Source organism: Gallinula chloropus, assembly GCF_964237585.1.
Source record: "Gallinula chloropus genome assembly, chromosome: 4".
NCBI lineage: Eukaryota > Metazoa > Chordata > Aves > Gruiformes > Rallidae > Gallinula > Gallinula chloropus.
Genome location: NC_140088.1, coordinates 78,844,290 through 78,860,996, shown reverse-complemented (window position 1 = coordinate 78,860,996; position 16,707 = coordinate 78,844,290). Strand labels below are relative to the sequence as shown.

The window sequence follows — 16,707 nt, the reverse complement described above, 5'->3', positions numbered from 1 at the left end:
TCCCACTGACTGCAGTCACTACTGGCTTAGTATCATGAGCCTACTGAAAAGTCGGGAGCCAAATACTCCCACATTTTTAAATCCAGGAGCACCCACATGGGATTGCTACTAGCCTCTGGGTATTTATGTCATCAGGAAATCATTTTCTGACCAAAATAATATTGAAAAGATCAGTTGCCAAGATTTGCATAGTTTTTATTTCCTTGAAATACTGCTTTTAAAAATGTTACAAATATTTATGCTTGTATATGTGTATATGTATATATGGCATGAGAAGTATGTATATATAAGATACAGAGACTCTTGGGTTCCATTTTTGTGTCACAGAATCATTTCTAGGCATCTTGGATGGATATAGGAGACCTCAGCAATAGCAGGATTCAGTGGTTCAAGTTTTGTTCAACTGCTGAGTGCAGCAAAGCTGAATTAATTAAATTCATTCATTCATTCATTAAAATGCTTTTAGTAATAGTCCTTACAAAGATCCTTTTTCTCAAGGTTCTGATGGTCCATGTGCTGTATGAGTTACTGCAAAATAGTAGAATAAAGTGTACTGAGCTTCAGAACGAACTAGTCAAGTTCAGAAAATGAACAGAATGGCACCTTAGTCTATTGTAATTGCTCCCTATACACACTGAGGGAGAAAAATCTGATTCAGTGGCAAGAAGCTTTTATGACTTGATATGCCAAAACCAAGGAGTTTAAGAGGTTAGAATAATAACTAATAATATTTGATATTACTGGAAATACTTGCATGGATGTAAGCAGCACAGTTCTCCAGCCTAGAGTTGACATCAATCTGTGGCACAGAGAACCTTCTGTGCAGATGGATCTGCTAGTTGAAAGAGGCAGAATCCTAAACTCAGGACTCGCAACTAACTGTTATGGCAATGCTAGAGGCAGATCCTTAAGACTTCTCCACTCATGTTCCACCATCCACAATCAAAACACTTTTACTGTAGTAATATTAATACTTTGTGTATGTGTTCATATGTTTTAAAGCATTTCTGTTCACCTGAAGATTTCCCTGGCAACTTCAAAGTGAGTAGAACACAGGCATTTCAGTAACATGTCATACCCATATTGCTGTCCTTGAATAAGAATCATAGCTTTCAACAGGTGTGCTTCTGTTCCATTTTATGCAGTTAGACTGTCATTTCTTTTCTAAGCAAACACTCCAAAGCATGTTTTCTTACACTGCCTTTAAAACATTTCAAATTTAACTGACATCAGAAAGAAAACATTTATTGCTCTAATACATAATAACAAGTGGATATTATTATTTTTGTAAAGTATTTCAAAATCCCAAGAACTAAAATATTGTTTGATAATTACAGAGACTTCAGTGTATGATTATACAATGTTTTAATCTACATTCATTTTATACACAAAGTAAAGTTCATGAAACAGTAAGCAGCAAACTCTGCTATGTATATGTGTATTAGCTACAATTAGCAGCCTTATCTAGAGAAGCTGAGCACACTCAACACATTGACTCCAGTCAGTGTTAGAGGATGGTCAGCAGGTTCTAGGATGGAGCCAAAATGATGCACTGGAAGGAATACATGATAGCAATGACAATATTTTAATGGATATTTTCTTACGGAATCACTAAGAAAATGATTTTTAATAGTCATTGGTAAGCACCAGCTCACAACACTGCATGTGGCTGCATCACTTGCACATTACATTTCCTGACATACTGCATGTACAATACATCTAGAATTCTCTGCACTGAGAGAATGGAGAAAGTTGTTACGTAGCACTTACAGATTACCACAGGGAAATACAGTTTTTAGTAGCATTTTCAACAGTGAAGTTGCAATATATTTTAGTGACTATTTTCCTTCTGCAAAGGAAAAATGAAAAGTAGTCAGTGGCATACTTCCTGAAATTTTAATACTGGCTTTCAGATGTTAACAATCTAAAGTGCTTCCATGTTTCATACATTAAAAAAAAATTCAATTTATACAAAAGAAATTCCAAATATTTATAAATCTATTCTATACACTTGTGAATTTACATCTTAGTCTATTCCTGTTTCCTCACCCAAAAAATTTGCATTACCATCTCCCAAATCTCTCTTTTGAAACCAAGTCTGCGAGTTTGTTCCTTGAATATAAGCATCCAAAAAATAGCAGATTCCAGGGATATCACTGGGAAAATTTGGTGGAAGTTCTTCTCTTGAACGAGGTGTGAACACAAAGCCTGGATATTCCTTTAACAACCTAGAACAGAGATGAATCGTCTTGATTAAAAATGCATCACTCACTAATTATTACTACAAGTACAGACATTCAATAATTCTTCATGTAAGACAAGGAAGAAAGTAGCAAGGCAGAATGTGATATAAATTGTATATGTTACTTAATGAAATAAAATAAAATAGCTTGTATGGTAACCTTTATTTGGTCCATCAGCACAAACAGGATTATTGCCTCTCTTTTTGTCTTGTCAATGCTTTCATTTGCATATAGGTGCTGTTGTAAATATTTTCAAAAATTGTTCAGTACTGAAAGCTACCTCAGATTTGCACATGAAAGCAAAACAAATGTATCATCTAAGGAAATACCGAAAGCTTATTAGATATTCAGATCCTCTTACCAGTTCTAATAATTATTTTTCTGTTTCACACATGGGTTCACTAAACCCACTGGTCTCCTGTATCCAAAACACAGGTTGCTGTTCTGTAGGGATAAATACTGATAACTGGTATCTACAATTCAAAACTATTACTGCAATATACAGAGATGTGAAAGGTCCCATAATGTTATCAATATGTGTTTAGAACTGATGTATGGATCAAAAAAAAAAAAAAAAAGCACTAAAAAAAAAGGGTAACACATCATTCACTCAGGGGGAACACAAATTTACCACAACAATTGTTTAACTATATTGCCTATTGTACAGACACTCAGAAAAAGAACTCATTTCAAATACTCTCTTGAGATGAATATATAGCCATGCAGAAGCCTACTTATAGCACAAGTTTTAGGCAAGTCTTGTGTGGATGAACTATCAAATGGATTTAAGAAAAAAGCTGTAGCCAGTATCACTCCAAGTGATTTTTCGTATGGACGTGGATAAAAATTCCCTGTTGGCCAGCACTATTCTTCTGACATACAGAAGCACTGGTGATGCTAATGCTATCTCTGTATTTGGTTAGAGTGCATGATGGGAAAGGTTACTTACTGTGTGCCATAGTACCTGTGCTACTTTTATGCAAATCACCTATGCAAGATAATCTAAAGCTTGGGACCCTGGAAGTCATGTAACACATGCTGGAGGGGATGTCAGGGTCCTGTGCCACACTGGCCACAGAACCTTGCCACGAGTCATTATCACATACATGCCGTGGGCACAACCTAAATAGCTGACTGTCCAGGCTACAGTGAGGGTAGCAAAGCTTCCTTACAGGGGAAAAACAATTTATTTCCATATTTCTGATTATTTTACCCACTCAGCATTAGAACTTTCTACTAGTAGATTCACTCTCTACAATTCATTCTTACAAAATTTTTGGCCACTCTGGAAGAAACAGTAGTCTGTACCCGTAGCATAAAGTTAGAGCTGGACCTGAGGTTCGGATGTAGACTGTTATATCATAGAATCATACAATCATAGAATGGTCTGGGTTGGAAGGGACCCCAAGGATCATAGAGCTCCAACCCCCCTGCCACAGGCAGGGACACCAACCTCCAGGCCTGGATCTACACAATGCTGCCCAGGGCCCCATCCAACCTGGCCTTGAACACCTCCAGGGACGGGGAATCCACTACCTCTCTGGGCAGCCTGTTCCAGCACCTCACCACTCTTTCTGTAAAAAACTTCCCCCTAATATCTAATCTAAACCTTCCCTCCTTTAGCTTTCTTACCAATTCTTCCTTTTAGCTGTTCTTACCACCAGATTCAAAACAGTTTCCTATTATTTTGCCTGGCACCTATAAACCTCTAAGATAGTATTACTTGGCCATGAACATGTTGCAAAGACATTTTTATGTACAATTAAACAGAAAGCATGAAGAGAGTATTAGGTTCAGAAGACAAAGGAATGATGTCATATTTCCCAGGGGAGCCTGCTAGCTGTCTGCATAATTGCATTTACTAAGCACATTAGTAAAAATGTCTGATCTGAGCTGATAAATAGTGTAGCCTAAGTTCCATACTAAAAGGTTTAAGCTGAGTTGGGATCAAGACCTGCATAAACTAAGCAGCAGCATGTTTGATTCACTGTAACCTATTCATTCATCTTCGCTAATGAAAAGAGAATGAAGATCTGTAGGGTGATGTTTAGTAATTCTTCTGTTAGGTGGCAGTTTTCAAGGGCACAAGAGAGGGAGTCCTATTTATTTTAAATGCCCATTTATTTTAAATTAATAACTGAAAAACATCAGCTGTTCAGTTTCACCCTTCTTGCTGCTGCTTCTGGTTGCATTCTGGCTGAAACTAATCATGCTGTATTCACAAAAAGAGAAAAAAGGAAAATAAACAGCAGTACTTCACAGGAGAAAAAAGCAACAGAGAGATAATTAACTAATACAGTTACTACTTCAGGTGGACACTTCACAGATATGAAGCACTATACCTGTAAGTTGTTGGGCTGACATTTATTTTTCTAGGTATACTGCAAGATTCAAACTTATTGGCAAGTGTTACATTATTTCCAAAAAGGCAGTAACGCGGCATTTTAACCCCAACAACTCCAGCAAAGACAGATCCAGAATGAAGGCCGATGCGCATCTTTAAAGGAAAGACAGAAAACAGCATTAGTAAGTAAAATTAAATGAAGTAAAATGGTTAAACTCTTCCTCTACTACAAAAATCATGAGCTAGTAATATAAATTGAGTTAGTAGTCTCCTTAAAATGTCTGTATTCTGGTCATCACTGCTCGTGCAGAGGAAACGAGCTGAAGTTTGCCTTGCATCGCATTCATACTAAGTAATCCCTCGTCTGATGGCAACTGTGGTAATGCTGGTCTTTGTGGCAGCAAATTCACCTAGAAACATCAGAAGGAAGTCCTGGGAGGAATTAGGTGACACCATGTTGTGTGACAGTTAATGAACAGTGGCTGCTTTGCTGTTAAGGTTGGAAGACGAGTCTTTAGGAATAGCAAAGACAGGATCCGTACACTGTAGTGCCAAATGAACTCTATTGACTGCATCCCAATCACAGAGTACAGAATTTTCACAGTTATACAGCAGTGGAAACATTTTTGTAACTCAGACTTTTGAGCTTTGCTTTGTTGGTGCTGTTTTCTGTGGGGTTTTTTGTTTTTTGTTGGGACATTCATTTTCTTACGGGCATTGCGCATACGTGGATATTTTCCTCATGCTAGTGGCACGATGTCACTAAGCTTGCATTATCTGCTACATGTGCTACTCTTTCCCTATCAAGGCAATGTATCATTATAAAGAAGTCAAAAGTTCTCATTTTGAGTGGAAAAGCAGAAAAGTGTGCAACACAAGTAAAATCCACCCACACAGCAAAGATGGCTGAAATAGGAACATCAATATACAGGTCTGATTGTAATTAAGCAGTCTGCAGTCATGTCTTTTTCTTTGACAATTCATATATAAAATGAGAGTAGAGTGTTTGAGGTATTTGTTGCTTTGCAAAACAGTCAGTGTTTTCACACAGCATTTCATTAAAATAGATGCATTCTTTTGTTAAAAATAGATTCAGTTTCCTTCTAAGAAGCTTCTGGTAGGTACTTATACAATATTTTTTTTCTATTTTAAAATTATTTTTTAAAATGTAATACCATTCCTCATTCAAAATTATAGATGTAGCATTTGCATGGAAATTATAAACATGTTATAATACTGTCAAGATGTTTCCAGGTTTTTTAAGCATAATTTAATTTGATACTGTGAAATACAAAAAGAATGACATTTATTTATAATATAATACTGCTGTTCTCTGTGATAAATGTGGAGCATGTAATCCTCTTAATAACTATTTTCTTTGTCTTGGAATACAAATATTCCTTGCTCTAAAATCAAAGAAGTCTGAAGTTTTCTAAAGGAACAAATGAACAGATAAACGTTAAAACAAGCAAATAAAAGATATAGTGAACTGAGACACTTGTATTAAAAATATGAGAACTCTATCCCAGGACACTTGAACTTAGTAGAAAGACCACATCATTTGTCATGCACCTAGGCCTTTATTTTTCTCAGTGAGGGGTAAACCTACATGAAAAGTTCAGTACATAGGTCTTCATTGAAAGGAAGACATAAATATCCCCACTACTGAATCTAACAGTTGCTCTGACAGCATTAACATCATTATCTTATGGTAACAGTTCAGTATCTGACTGTAAAATAAGAAAGCAGTATAATCCTTTAGAGAGATGTGTGGATTACTGCAATCAGAACATGTCTTTGATGATTCATATTTATACCTGTTGCCTCAAAATACTTAGATATTCTCACTGGATCTAATTTTGCGAGAGGATTTGTCTCCTCACTCACTAGAAAACAGTAAGAGAATATTCCATGCAACTGACAAATGTATTGCTGCTGAAACAAATACTATAGCATGTCAGTCAGCACCTATAGATTTCACTGCAGGTTGATTTTCAGATTTACTTCTCCACAGAACTTTCATTCATAGAACCAAGGAGGTCAGCCTCTCCAGCTGTACACACTTGATTCCCCAGCTTGTCTGTGTTAATGCAATGATGTGAAATTTCCTTGAGACAAAAACCCCAAGAGCAATTAAACAACAATACCCACTTTAACCATATAAAATACAATGAAATATATAACCTTGATAGGCTCTCCATGGGGAGACACCACTTCATCTGACAGTTCCATCATCTTCAGGGCCATCAATGCTATTTGAACAGCATGTGTTTCACTTTCTTTGTGTAAACCTCCAGCGACACAGTAGGCATCACCAATAGTCTCAACCTAAAACAGGCATATTTTTTCCTTAGTGTTACACTGTTTGACATATAAAAGAATAGTCTGTGGCTTCAGTAAGAATTGTACCTACTGAGTCTTATTTGTCCTGCTAAATTATTTAAGTTCTGGGAAAATTCTGCAATAACATTCAAAAGGAAAAATTGCAGAACTTGTATTTGTTGCTGAGCACGATGCTAAAAGACTTTCCCTTGCTCTCTGGTTGTCAGACAATCATAGCTACGTGAAACACCTATTTACTCCAGATTCACATCACTGTCATTGAAATTATTTTCTTTAATTAACTCTGAAGTTTTGCTGGGTTTCTGTCTTGGCTGCATGAATGGCTTATTCTGTTCATTTGTTTGCTTTGTAATTTATCTTAATATGTCTTTCTTATAATGAAGGTTTAGGTCAAAATAATTTTTGGACTTCTGTTATCCTCTGTCCCATTCAGTCTCTGCTTCCTTTCCTACCCCAGAACCCCAAGAAAATGGAGTAGATTGAGTACCTTGTAGACATCTAGCTCTCCACACTGGTAATCAAAGCGAGTATAAAGCTCATTAAGCATGGTGATAACCTGCATAGGTGAGCACTGAGAACAGATGGCAGTGAATCCAACAATGTCAGAGAAAAGCATTGTGACATTATTAAATTTCTTGGCTTGTACAACTTGTCCCTGCCACAGCTGCTGAGCAACCTCTCCAGGAAAAATTGAAAACAGAAGATCTACAGTCTTCTTCTTTTCTTCTTCAAGGGCTTGATGGGCCTGTTCAAGGGTTGCTTTTAGCTTTCCTAACCTCTTCTTCAGTCCATCCTGAGCTCTGGCCTGCTCTCCTATCAGAACAACATCTCTCAATGCATTGTGAATTGGAATATCTGAGAGGTACAATCCACGTCCTGTGAAATCTTCTAGTCTATCCACACAGGGAGATCCCAAGAATAGGATGGCACTGGATTCAAGAATATAGATCATTTGGCCTTTAAGATCCATTACCTGAAACAGTTAAAGAAACAAAAATTCATGCAAAACATGCAAAGCAATGATTTAGAAGCAAGAAGATTTAGAGGAAATGAATCTTGCTGAAATGTAGGAAAATCAGACTGGTCCACAGTCCTTACAATTTTATTTAGTTGCTAAAGAGAAAACATGGGATGCTAAATCATGAAGTATCAAAAAAGTTTATTTTGCTTAAGCCTTCTGATGCAAAAAACTAGACCACAGCTTAAGGATAAACTCCTCATTATGTTGAGGTGTCATTATCAGAAAAAAGGTCATTTTGTGCATTTTCATCTATTGATAAAATGTTACTGATTACAGTAGCCTATGAATTTCTGCTAATAAGTCGTGTTTGTTTAATGTGCTGCTTTCTTTGTAAGATAAACTGTTGCTTAAATGCAGAAATGGATCAGAAATTAAATAGTGAACCAGTGCTACATATTTCCCCATCTCAATAATAACTGGGTGAAACCCATATTAGCCTTCTTCACTGAAGTTCTTGCGTGTTGACCCTGTACCCTGGAGTGCCTCAGGTGTGTACATAAACCAGAATTCATCTGGGCCCAGTGACAAATAAAAACAATCAATGAATATTCAGTGTTTTTTACTATCCCAGGTCATGTCCCAGCTTCAGCAAAGACAGCAAGTAATCCCATCAGCTGAAACTAAGTGTGACCTTTGGCAACTGCATCTGAGGAAGGCATCAGAATATCAAATATACCAAAATACCAAAGACACGAAAGGCTGAATAAGCACAGGAAATTTCTACTTCTTTCCCTAGATCATTACCTGGCTGTTGTTTCCAGATGATTGAGGGGCACTTTGATAAAGCTCTCCCTGGCATTGTCTTTGTGTTGGAGATTCTCAGACATTGGCTTTATCTCAGCTGCCTGAGTCTATCCCAATACTTTAATATTTTTTTTATAAAATCAAGTTAGAAGTCAGATTTTACTCATGTCAAAAAGTAGAGTTGTAAATAAAGTCCTAAAGCAGAGTTCTGACTGAATATTGACTTCAGAACCTGAATTACATTAGATCACCCTTAATACACTATTATTCGGTTGTATTATATGTTGAGACTTAGACAATGCAAATGTTTTGTGGCTATTTTAACTCTATTTGAAGAAAACAAATTCCTCACAGAAGCAATGGTTACAAGAAGTCTCTTACCATTGATGATTTCATATCAGTATTATCCCATCTTCTGACTCGTACAGTAAACTGCATATTTAGCATTGTCATTATTCCACTGAAAGTGCAGCTTACTTTGGGGGTAAGAATTTCAAAATACTCTTCAAAATTGGGCTTAGCTTGAAATTCTCTTCTGGTCAAAAGTCTTCTTATCCCATTTCCGACTTGAAGAACTGACATATCTTTGTCAAACATAAAATGAAATGGGAAAGTCTTACAGAACACAGAGGCAGGAATCACAAGTGAAGACTGTGGTTTACATGGAGATAAGGAAGGTTTTGCACTTTTGACCTGTATAGAGTACAGCAAATAAGGCTGATTAGCAAATTCGGTGCAGTCATTATGGAAACAAGGAGGCATGAGCATCACTTCCACCTCAGTTTCATACAAAACATGAGCTGCTGCTTTAATAATACCAGATAGAACAAGACTTGTGATTTTCTTAGGAAAGAAATAATACACATTTAAGAAGTCCTGATCTTTCTCCAGGCATAATATGGAGGCATCTTCAAGTCTGTCCTTTTTTCCTGCTTCTTGGCTGTGGCCACTCTGCTTCAGCAGAGTAGTGAAACTGTTCAAGAAGTCCTTAAGGGTTCCTCCAATAACCCCTAATATGTGTTCATCCTCTTCGTAGCATATCTTGAATAGCTCTTCACCAAGAGATTCCTGTAGAGTCTCCACGGGAACACCTGCACAGAACCACATTTTAGTCAGACCTGCACAAATCACACTAAATCTCAGGCTAACATCCACTTTTTTCCATCCTAGACCAAATCAAATTATCAATATCCTTCCCTGATCCAGCACTGACATGAGAGCCCTCTTATTTAGGAGTCCTGCTCTAACCAAAGATATATATACTCATATGCCTGGATAACAGGGAGACAATAGCCTGTAGTGTGGAAAGGTCTAAGACTCAGTGTTCTTTGTAGAGATGTAGACAGAATGGTTGCCCATTTTGGCACCAGATTTAACCCAATTACCTAAGCTCAACATAAATAAGAATTAAAAAAATAAGAATACAAAGTAAGAATAAAATAGGATCTGTGCACACATGCAGATGCAAGTACTATGCCTGATTCAATAAATTAAATGAGCCTAGGAATATTCCAGGGCACTGAGGCTAATTGGTGCAGAACAGCTCACATCTTTGCTAGTAAATTTGTTTCAACAGGATAGCTGCATGCAGACTTACTGTTGGGAATGTTCCAACTCCCCAACAGTTACTGGGAATCATTTGGAAAAGTGTTATCTGTCACAGGCCAACTGTGTGCCAGGACCAGCTTAACAGTTTAAGTGTAGAGAAGACCATGTTTCAGTTCCTGGAAATGTTAATGTATTATTAAAGATGTAGGCAGAGAGGTCCATATGGCAAATTACAGCAGTTCTTTTTCAACAGGCTAAAGTCCTTCAGAAATTGAAAAGGGTCAAACAGGTTTTCATGGGTGCAAAACTGTAACTTATTGCTGAACGTATGTTACAACTCTCTCTAGATGTTGGATCTTAGGGGTGGATGATTCTATGACAGCTCAGACTTGAGAAACCTGCCTTTTCCCTTCAAATTCTGACACACTAAATTTTCACAGTTTACCCTCTGTGTTGTCAGCATCATTGCAGCTTTACATAGAAGTTGTTATTTCTTGGTAACAAGATTAATGTATATATACATTGTTTTAAATTTCTGAATTACAATCTATATACTTTTATATAAATTATTAAACAAGCTTACATTACCTGCTGTATTAGCATGATCACTGATTATTTTTTCAAAATCTTCTCTATCCCCAGTTTTTCTGTAAAGATCATAAAAATATAAATAAACCCCCTGAAAATTCAGGATAAACATGGTGAAAAGAGTAACAGAAGTTGCCTACCCCATCTTTAATGTGTACAGACCAAGTTTTGCTGATGAAATAGGCAGTTTTTCATAATTCAAAATGGGGTGTTGGTAGGATCTTAGATTATCCTGTGCCTTTGTGATAAATTAAAGTTTTAGTTGTCTAAACTCAGATTATGGATTGAGGCTAATGACTGTTATTGATTAAAAACTCTTAGGATGCAACCATCCTGGTTTGGGGTTTTTTTTTGCTTGAAGCCGTACTGTGTTTCATATAATACAACTGGAATTTATATTCAAGGATTTATTGGAATTACACTGCATTAAATTCAAAATATGTGAGAAGGTATTTCTGTTTTGAGAGGAAATATGAATAATGACTATTAACTTCAAAATTATTTCTTCATTGGTAGTAATCCAGATTATGTGACAGAAATCTGCAGCTGTGTTCTCTGAGGACAATAAACATCAACCTGAATGTCAAACCCAAAATGATGAGGACATGTAGCTTAGATTAACCTTAATATAAGCAATAAGCTTTTCATACAGTTTCCGAATTTCTTCACTTGAAATATATTAGATATATGTATATTGAAAAGAAATAAAAACATGTGTATCTGTTTTACATTTGCAGATATAGCACATTTTTTTTTTATTTCAAACCAATACTCCAGGAAGCAACATATAACTAAAGATAGGGAAAATATTCTTATCAATAAACCAGTCAGCAATTGCAATGCACGTCTGTCTAGCTATCAGTCAATGCATGTAAAATTCTTTCAAAAATATTGAGTATAGTTTAAAAGAAACATTGCAATTATCTATTCTTATCATGGTGAGCCACAGTTTAATTTCCAGCTTCATTATTTTCTCCACTTTTGAAACGAGATTTAAACTGAGTGGCTTATTTTTTCAGATGCATTCAGTAAATTGGATCCTCAACGTATGAGACACTAAGAAATTCCCACTCCCTACAAAGCTCAAATGATTAACATTGAGTTAGCACTAAGGAGCACTGAAAAGCAAGCTAAGTTCCTCAGAAACAGAAACCAGAAGCCAAGTGAGCCCAGTGAAAATACATGTGTCAGTATCTGTAGTGTATGGTTGTTTATCAGAAGCCTTTTATTTTTATGGACTGTCTGTAAAACATTTTTGCAGCGTAGTTGCAAACTCATTGTACATACATACCTGGTTTCTTTTATTCTGTGTTTTGCAAGTGTTCTTTGAAGTGCAAGATTTAGCCTTTCAAACTAGGGAAGAAAAAAAAAAGCTACGTTGATTAAAAAGTTGTTGCTGAAAATTTAACCATGAGTAACATTTTTATACAGAGAATTATTTGCTGTCCCTGCGTCTAGCATCTTTTTTCCAAGAGGATATAGTTGTTAGAAACATGTCATTACTGGTGTTTGGGGTTTAGTTTATGTTGTCCTCTTCAGCTCCAGTACCACTCACATGAGCCAGTGGTTGCGCATTGTAAATACAGTGATGTGCTTTACCTCCAAGTTGTCAGAGGGCAGCAAAGGCAGTGCTGCTAAGAAGTAAGTGTAACTAACCCAACTTTCAATTAGTACACATGCCCCTACCCAAAACAACCCCAATCCCACCATGGATGCAAAATGTAAAAGAAATATTTTCAGTTTAAAACACATTCTTTTAAAACAAAAAAAAAGTTAAATTGTGCATGGTGCCCAGAGGAAAACATTAAAAAGTGGCTCTTCTACCTAATAACTTTACTTGGAATATTAAGAATTAATTTTTTTTAGCGAAAATTTCTGAAGTGTCAAAATTGAAATTGCAAACTGCAACAATGTTTCAAATGCAGCTAGAAATGACCAATATAGCATTCTTTGCTTCACATTACCTCCTTTCCTGTTTCTGAGACTATAACATTTCAAGACAATGTTAGAATATCTTTGACATGTATCTGCAGAAAAATAAGAATTTGGCTATGGATGCTGCAAACCCAGATACCCTCCAGAGGAAAATCTAATTGCTGTAGATAACGTCTGTAAAAGGATTCCATAATAAAAGGTCCCTTAGAGTATCATAATGATTTACCTTGATTTACCTCAGTCTGACGGGTTCCACATCCCTTTTGTTGTTCCCAATTGGAACAGATACACCACTTCCCAAACATACATATTTAAAAATTTTGGGGCCAGTAAAGCTGTCTCATGTATATAGTTTCCCAAACCTTACATCATAGAATAGTACTATACTGCCATGACAGAATCCTGCTCTCAGGCTTGGTGTGGTCTGGCTTTTCTTTGATTCTCATTCCCTTAAGAAAAGAATGTTTCCTACTGCATATTTTACTTCTTGTACTTCCAAAAGGGGAGTTTTCACATCTGAAGATGTGAAAGAAGGGCAGTATACTCTGGAGGCTTTTCGTCAAGCAGAAACCTAAATTGAATAACCATTCTACCATGTATATAAGCTCAATGTAAATTACATCTGTGTATAATCTGGTACCATGAAACGCCATCCAAATAATTACTTATGCCTGAATAAAGTTCTCTATATTTCTGTAAACACCCAAAGAAGCGCAGGAAACAATCACACACAGTGTTTCTCAAATTTCATCAAAAGTTATTCTGGATGGACTATGTCCTGGACTTCCATGCACAACTCACTGTTTTCATGAGGAGTTAACCAATCAGTGGGGTTATGATGCAGCCCCTTGATTTGGATTTTGGAAAGATGTTATGTTGTTAGTTCCTGATGGTTAAGTAAGGCACAGTGAAGTATCTAAGCAATGAAAAAATGTTTTGAAACAAGCAAAACCCTTCTATAGAGAACCAAGATTGGGAAGCTGCTTAGGTCCTGACCCCAAATCGGCCTGAGAACAGACTACTATACTTGGAATAAATTCCAATGAATATGACTTGAATAACTGTAAATAGCAGTGACAGTAACCTTGAACTTCAGTAACTTCTGGGGTACACGGTCATAATATCTTTGACTTTACCAAGCTTTTGTCTGAGCTGATGCACTAGCCTATCATGATTATGCAACAGGCAGCTGCACACGTTTATACCACTCTAAAGAAAAAAAATAGTTCTTTCATTAAAAATGCCACCTACAGCTGTGTACTAGAAAAGCAATACAGCAACCATGACATGAAAGAAAGGGGTCTCTCTCAGTTAACTTTTGAGTTAAAAGTCCTTTCCTTTCTATGTTTAAAGACCAGTTTAAAGGGATGAATTTCTTCTGTGCAAATGCAGCACAGGTAAAAAGGGGTTCTATCAAAACTATGTAGTTTTAGCAAAAATGTAATAGATGAAGAGTTGCAAAAATCAGATCTACAAAAAGATTTAACAGAATTCCAACACTTTTAGAAAGGTACACGGAATATCCAAGTAATAGAAAGGTAACTGAGTTACGGAGTTGGCCATTTGTCATTTGTCCTCCCAATATATACCAGTCATATATACCAGTCAGTTCCTTCACAACTTTCCACAGAATCTGAGGCAAGCCCAAGCACTTACTGTTATGGGGCTGCATTTTTCACATACTTTTTACTGAGACAAACTGCAATATTCACCTGCAATCAAGTAAACCACTGTCCATGCACTGTACCTGTTTGCACTGGAGTTGTACAGACATAAGAATACTATTGTGATAAACAGACAGTAATGGTTTATAAAATAGCATGACAGGAGGTTAGAATCATAACAGATGACAACAGCTGTTTTCTTTTTTTTTTGTGACAATGACTAATGTATTTAGCAGTGTAGATTCAGTTAGGTGAACCGATGAGGTGTCTACATAATTTACATAATTAGGTAACAAGGCAGTTTCTCTAATTTTGTCTCTACGTAAAAAGTTGCAATAAAAATACACAGAACAATTAAAATGATAAGTAGCAGGTTGAAAATTGAAAGCAAAAATATAGGGAATTACAGTGGAAGCGATGGCATGTACAAAACTGATTGTGGCAAAATTGTATCCAGAAGGAATGTAAGTGGATGAAATGAGGATTTAAACTATGCAGAACTACGGAAGAATACAAACTTTTAAGTCAATACAACTTTCTAAAGGCTTACATCTAACGGCTGCATAAAGTGCTTTTTTAATACTTATAAATAAATATTATTATTGTTGTTGTTACTACGCAGTATCTATTTACCTCAGGGAAGATTAGTTTGCAGATGCTTTCAGTTAACGTGTGCAGGTACACTCTACTTCTGCTTGTTTTCCTTTGAGGAAGGTTTCCTTGAGCATCTTTTTCATGGACTTCCTTGCAGATGGGCAAAGCTGCTCTAGAGCTGTTTTCTGGGCAGTCCTTGTCATGTTCCTCAGTAATGTGACTTTGAGTCAGTAAGGAGAAAGGACATTCCCCTGTGATCTTCAAGTCTTTCAGTTTTGTACAGAACATACTGTACGAAGTCTCTTTCTCTCAAGATTATGAGTACTTGGCTTTGTGTTTAATAGTTCTCTTCTGTTTACTAACAAGAGCAGAAGATGCCAGAATAGTGGAGAAGGCAACCACTACAGAAGATTATTTGTAGCTATAAATCGTCACAGGAACAAATGTATGCCCCTACAAAAAGAGAAGAAAGAAAATAATTAGAACAATTTCTCTTTTCAATTCCCATGATGTGCCAATTTCATTGTATGTGCATTAGAATAATGGCTGTTCTAGGACCTTATTCAGGAAAGCACTTAAGCTCGTGTGCCGTTTAAGCATGTAGTCCCTACTGAATTCAGTGTTTTGGGTAATTAAAGTTGTGTGCATGGTTAAATTCTTGGCTGAATTTGGGCTCTAGAGATTAAGGCAGAGGAGTTCTTTTATCAGATATATCTTTGATCACGTTGACAGATGAGGTTTATGGAAGAGTAGGGAGCCGAATTCTAATGAAAAAGCCTCTTTAATTCTTCATAAGCAGCTATTAAAAACTGCCTGATATAGCATAATGAAACCCATTTGTTATGGATACTTAAATCTCAATTTACTTGATGTCCAAGATGTACTTTTTGTGATAGAGAAACGTATAACTGAAGTTAGTACTTGCATTTCTGGAACAGAAAACCATCCAAGACCTTGTGTAAAAGCCTCTGTCTGGTGACAACTAACATCCTGGAAATTTGACCACATAACTGAAGATGCCTGGAAACAGCAAGGGACTTTTCTGTTTTTCTAGGTAATGTCCTTCAAACAACACATTAAAAAGAAGGGCTGAACTTAATTGTTTCCTGTGTGTTACATTTAATTCAGCTACACTTAATCTGAAAAAGGCACTTCCCTTAACGGCTTCATTTTCTAGTGACTGTACCTCATTGAAAATGATCCTCTCATCCTCATATAATACTCTATCAAGGTGTTCTTTAAGATGTTTTGGTGACTTGGGAAGCAGATGAGGCATTACGTTTGTCTCTCTGTAGATACAGTAGAGTAACCATTTCTTTCATGGGCTCTGTGGCTTTCATCAGCTTGTGTACCACACTGCTTATTTCTGCTCCTGAGACACCAAAAGGGCTTTTAGGATCACAAAGCAACTGTACCAGTGTTAAAAATAACTAATTTCCTGAAAACAGGTTATCAGCTGCTTCTTTTGAAACAGCTGGAATGAATGGCAGAGCAGGGGAGTGCTGCAGAGCCAGTGCAAGTAGCAGGGGTAAGAGGAGAAACAAACAGAAGATGCTTTGGCTGGACCAGCTGCTGAAAAAAAATATTTGGCAGAAAAGGCCCTTCTAAAGAATAATACTGTAATACTGATGGTGTCAGGCCAGCTTCTATGGGACATCTATCAAAATTATTAAAGTATTATTT

At 36.5% G+C, this 16,707-nt stretch overlaps 1 protein-coding gene across 1 annotated transcript; it reads right to left on the bottom strand.

Moving 5' to 3' along the window:
• Positions 1 to 1,880: 1,880 nt before the first annotated feature.
• GUCY1A1 (guanylate cyclase 1 soluble subunit alpha 1) lies at positions 1,881 to 15,312 on the bottom strand (the record flags this gene model as incomplete). Its single annotated transcript, XM_084263644.1, has 8 exons — positions 1,881 to 2,228; positions 4,586 to 4,740; positions 6,772 to 6,915; positions 7,418 to 7,903; positions 9,077 to 9,786; positions 10,832 to 10,890; positions 12,123 to 12,184; positions 15,064 to 15,312. 8 exons carry the CDS (start codon positions 15,310 to 15,312, stop codon positions 2,027 to 2,029), a joined length of 2,067 nt encoding a protein of 688 aa, XP_084119770.1. The 3' UTR covers positions 1,881 to 2,026.
• Positions 15,313 to 16,707: the final 1,395 nt, after the last annotated feature.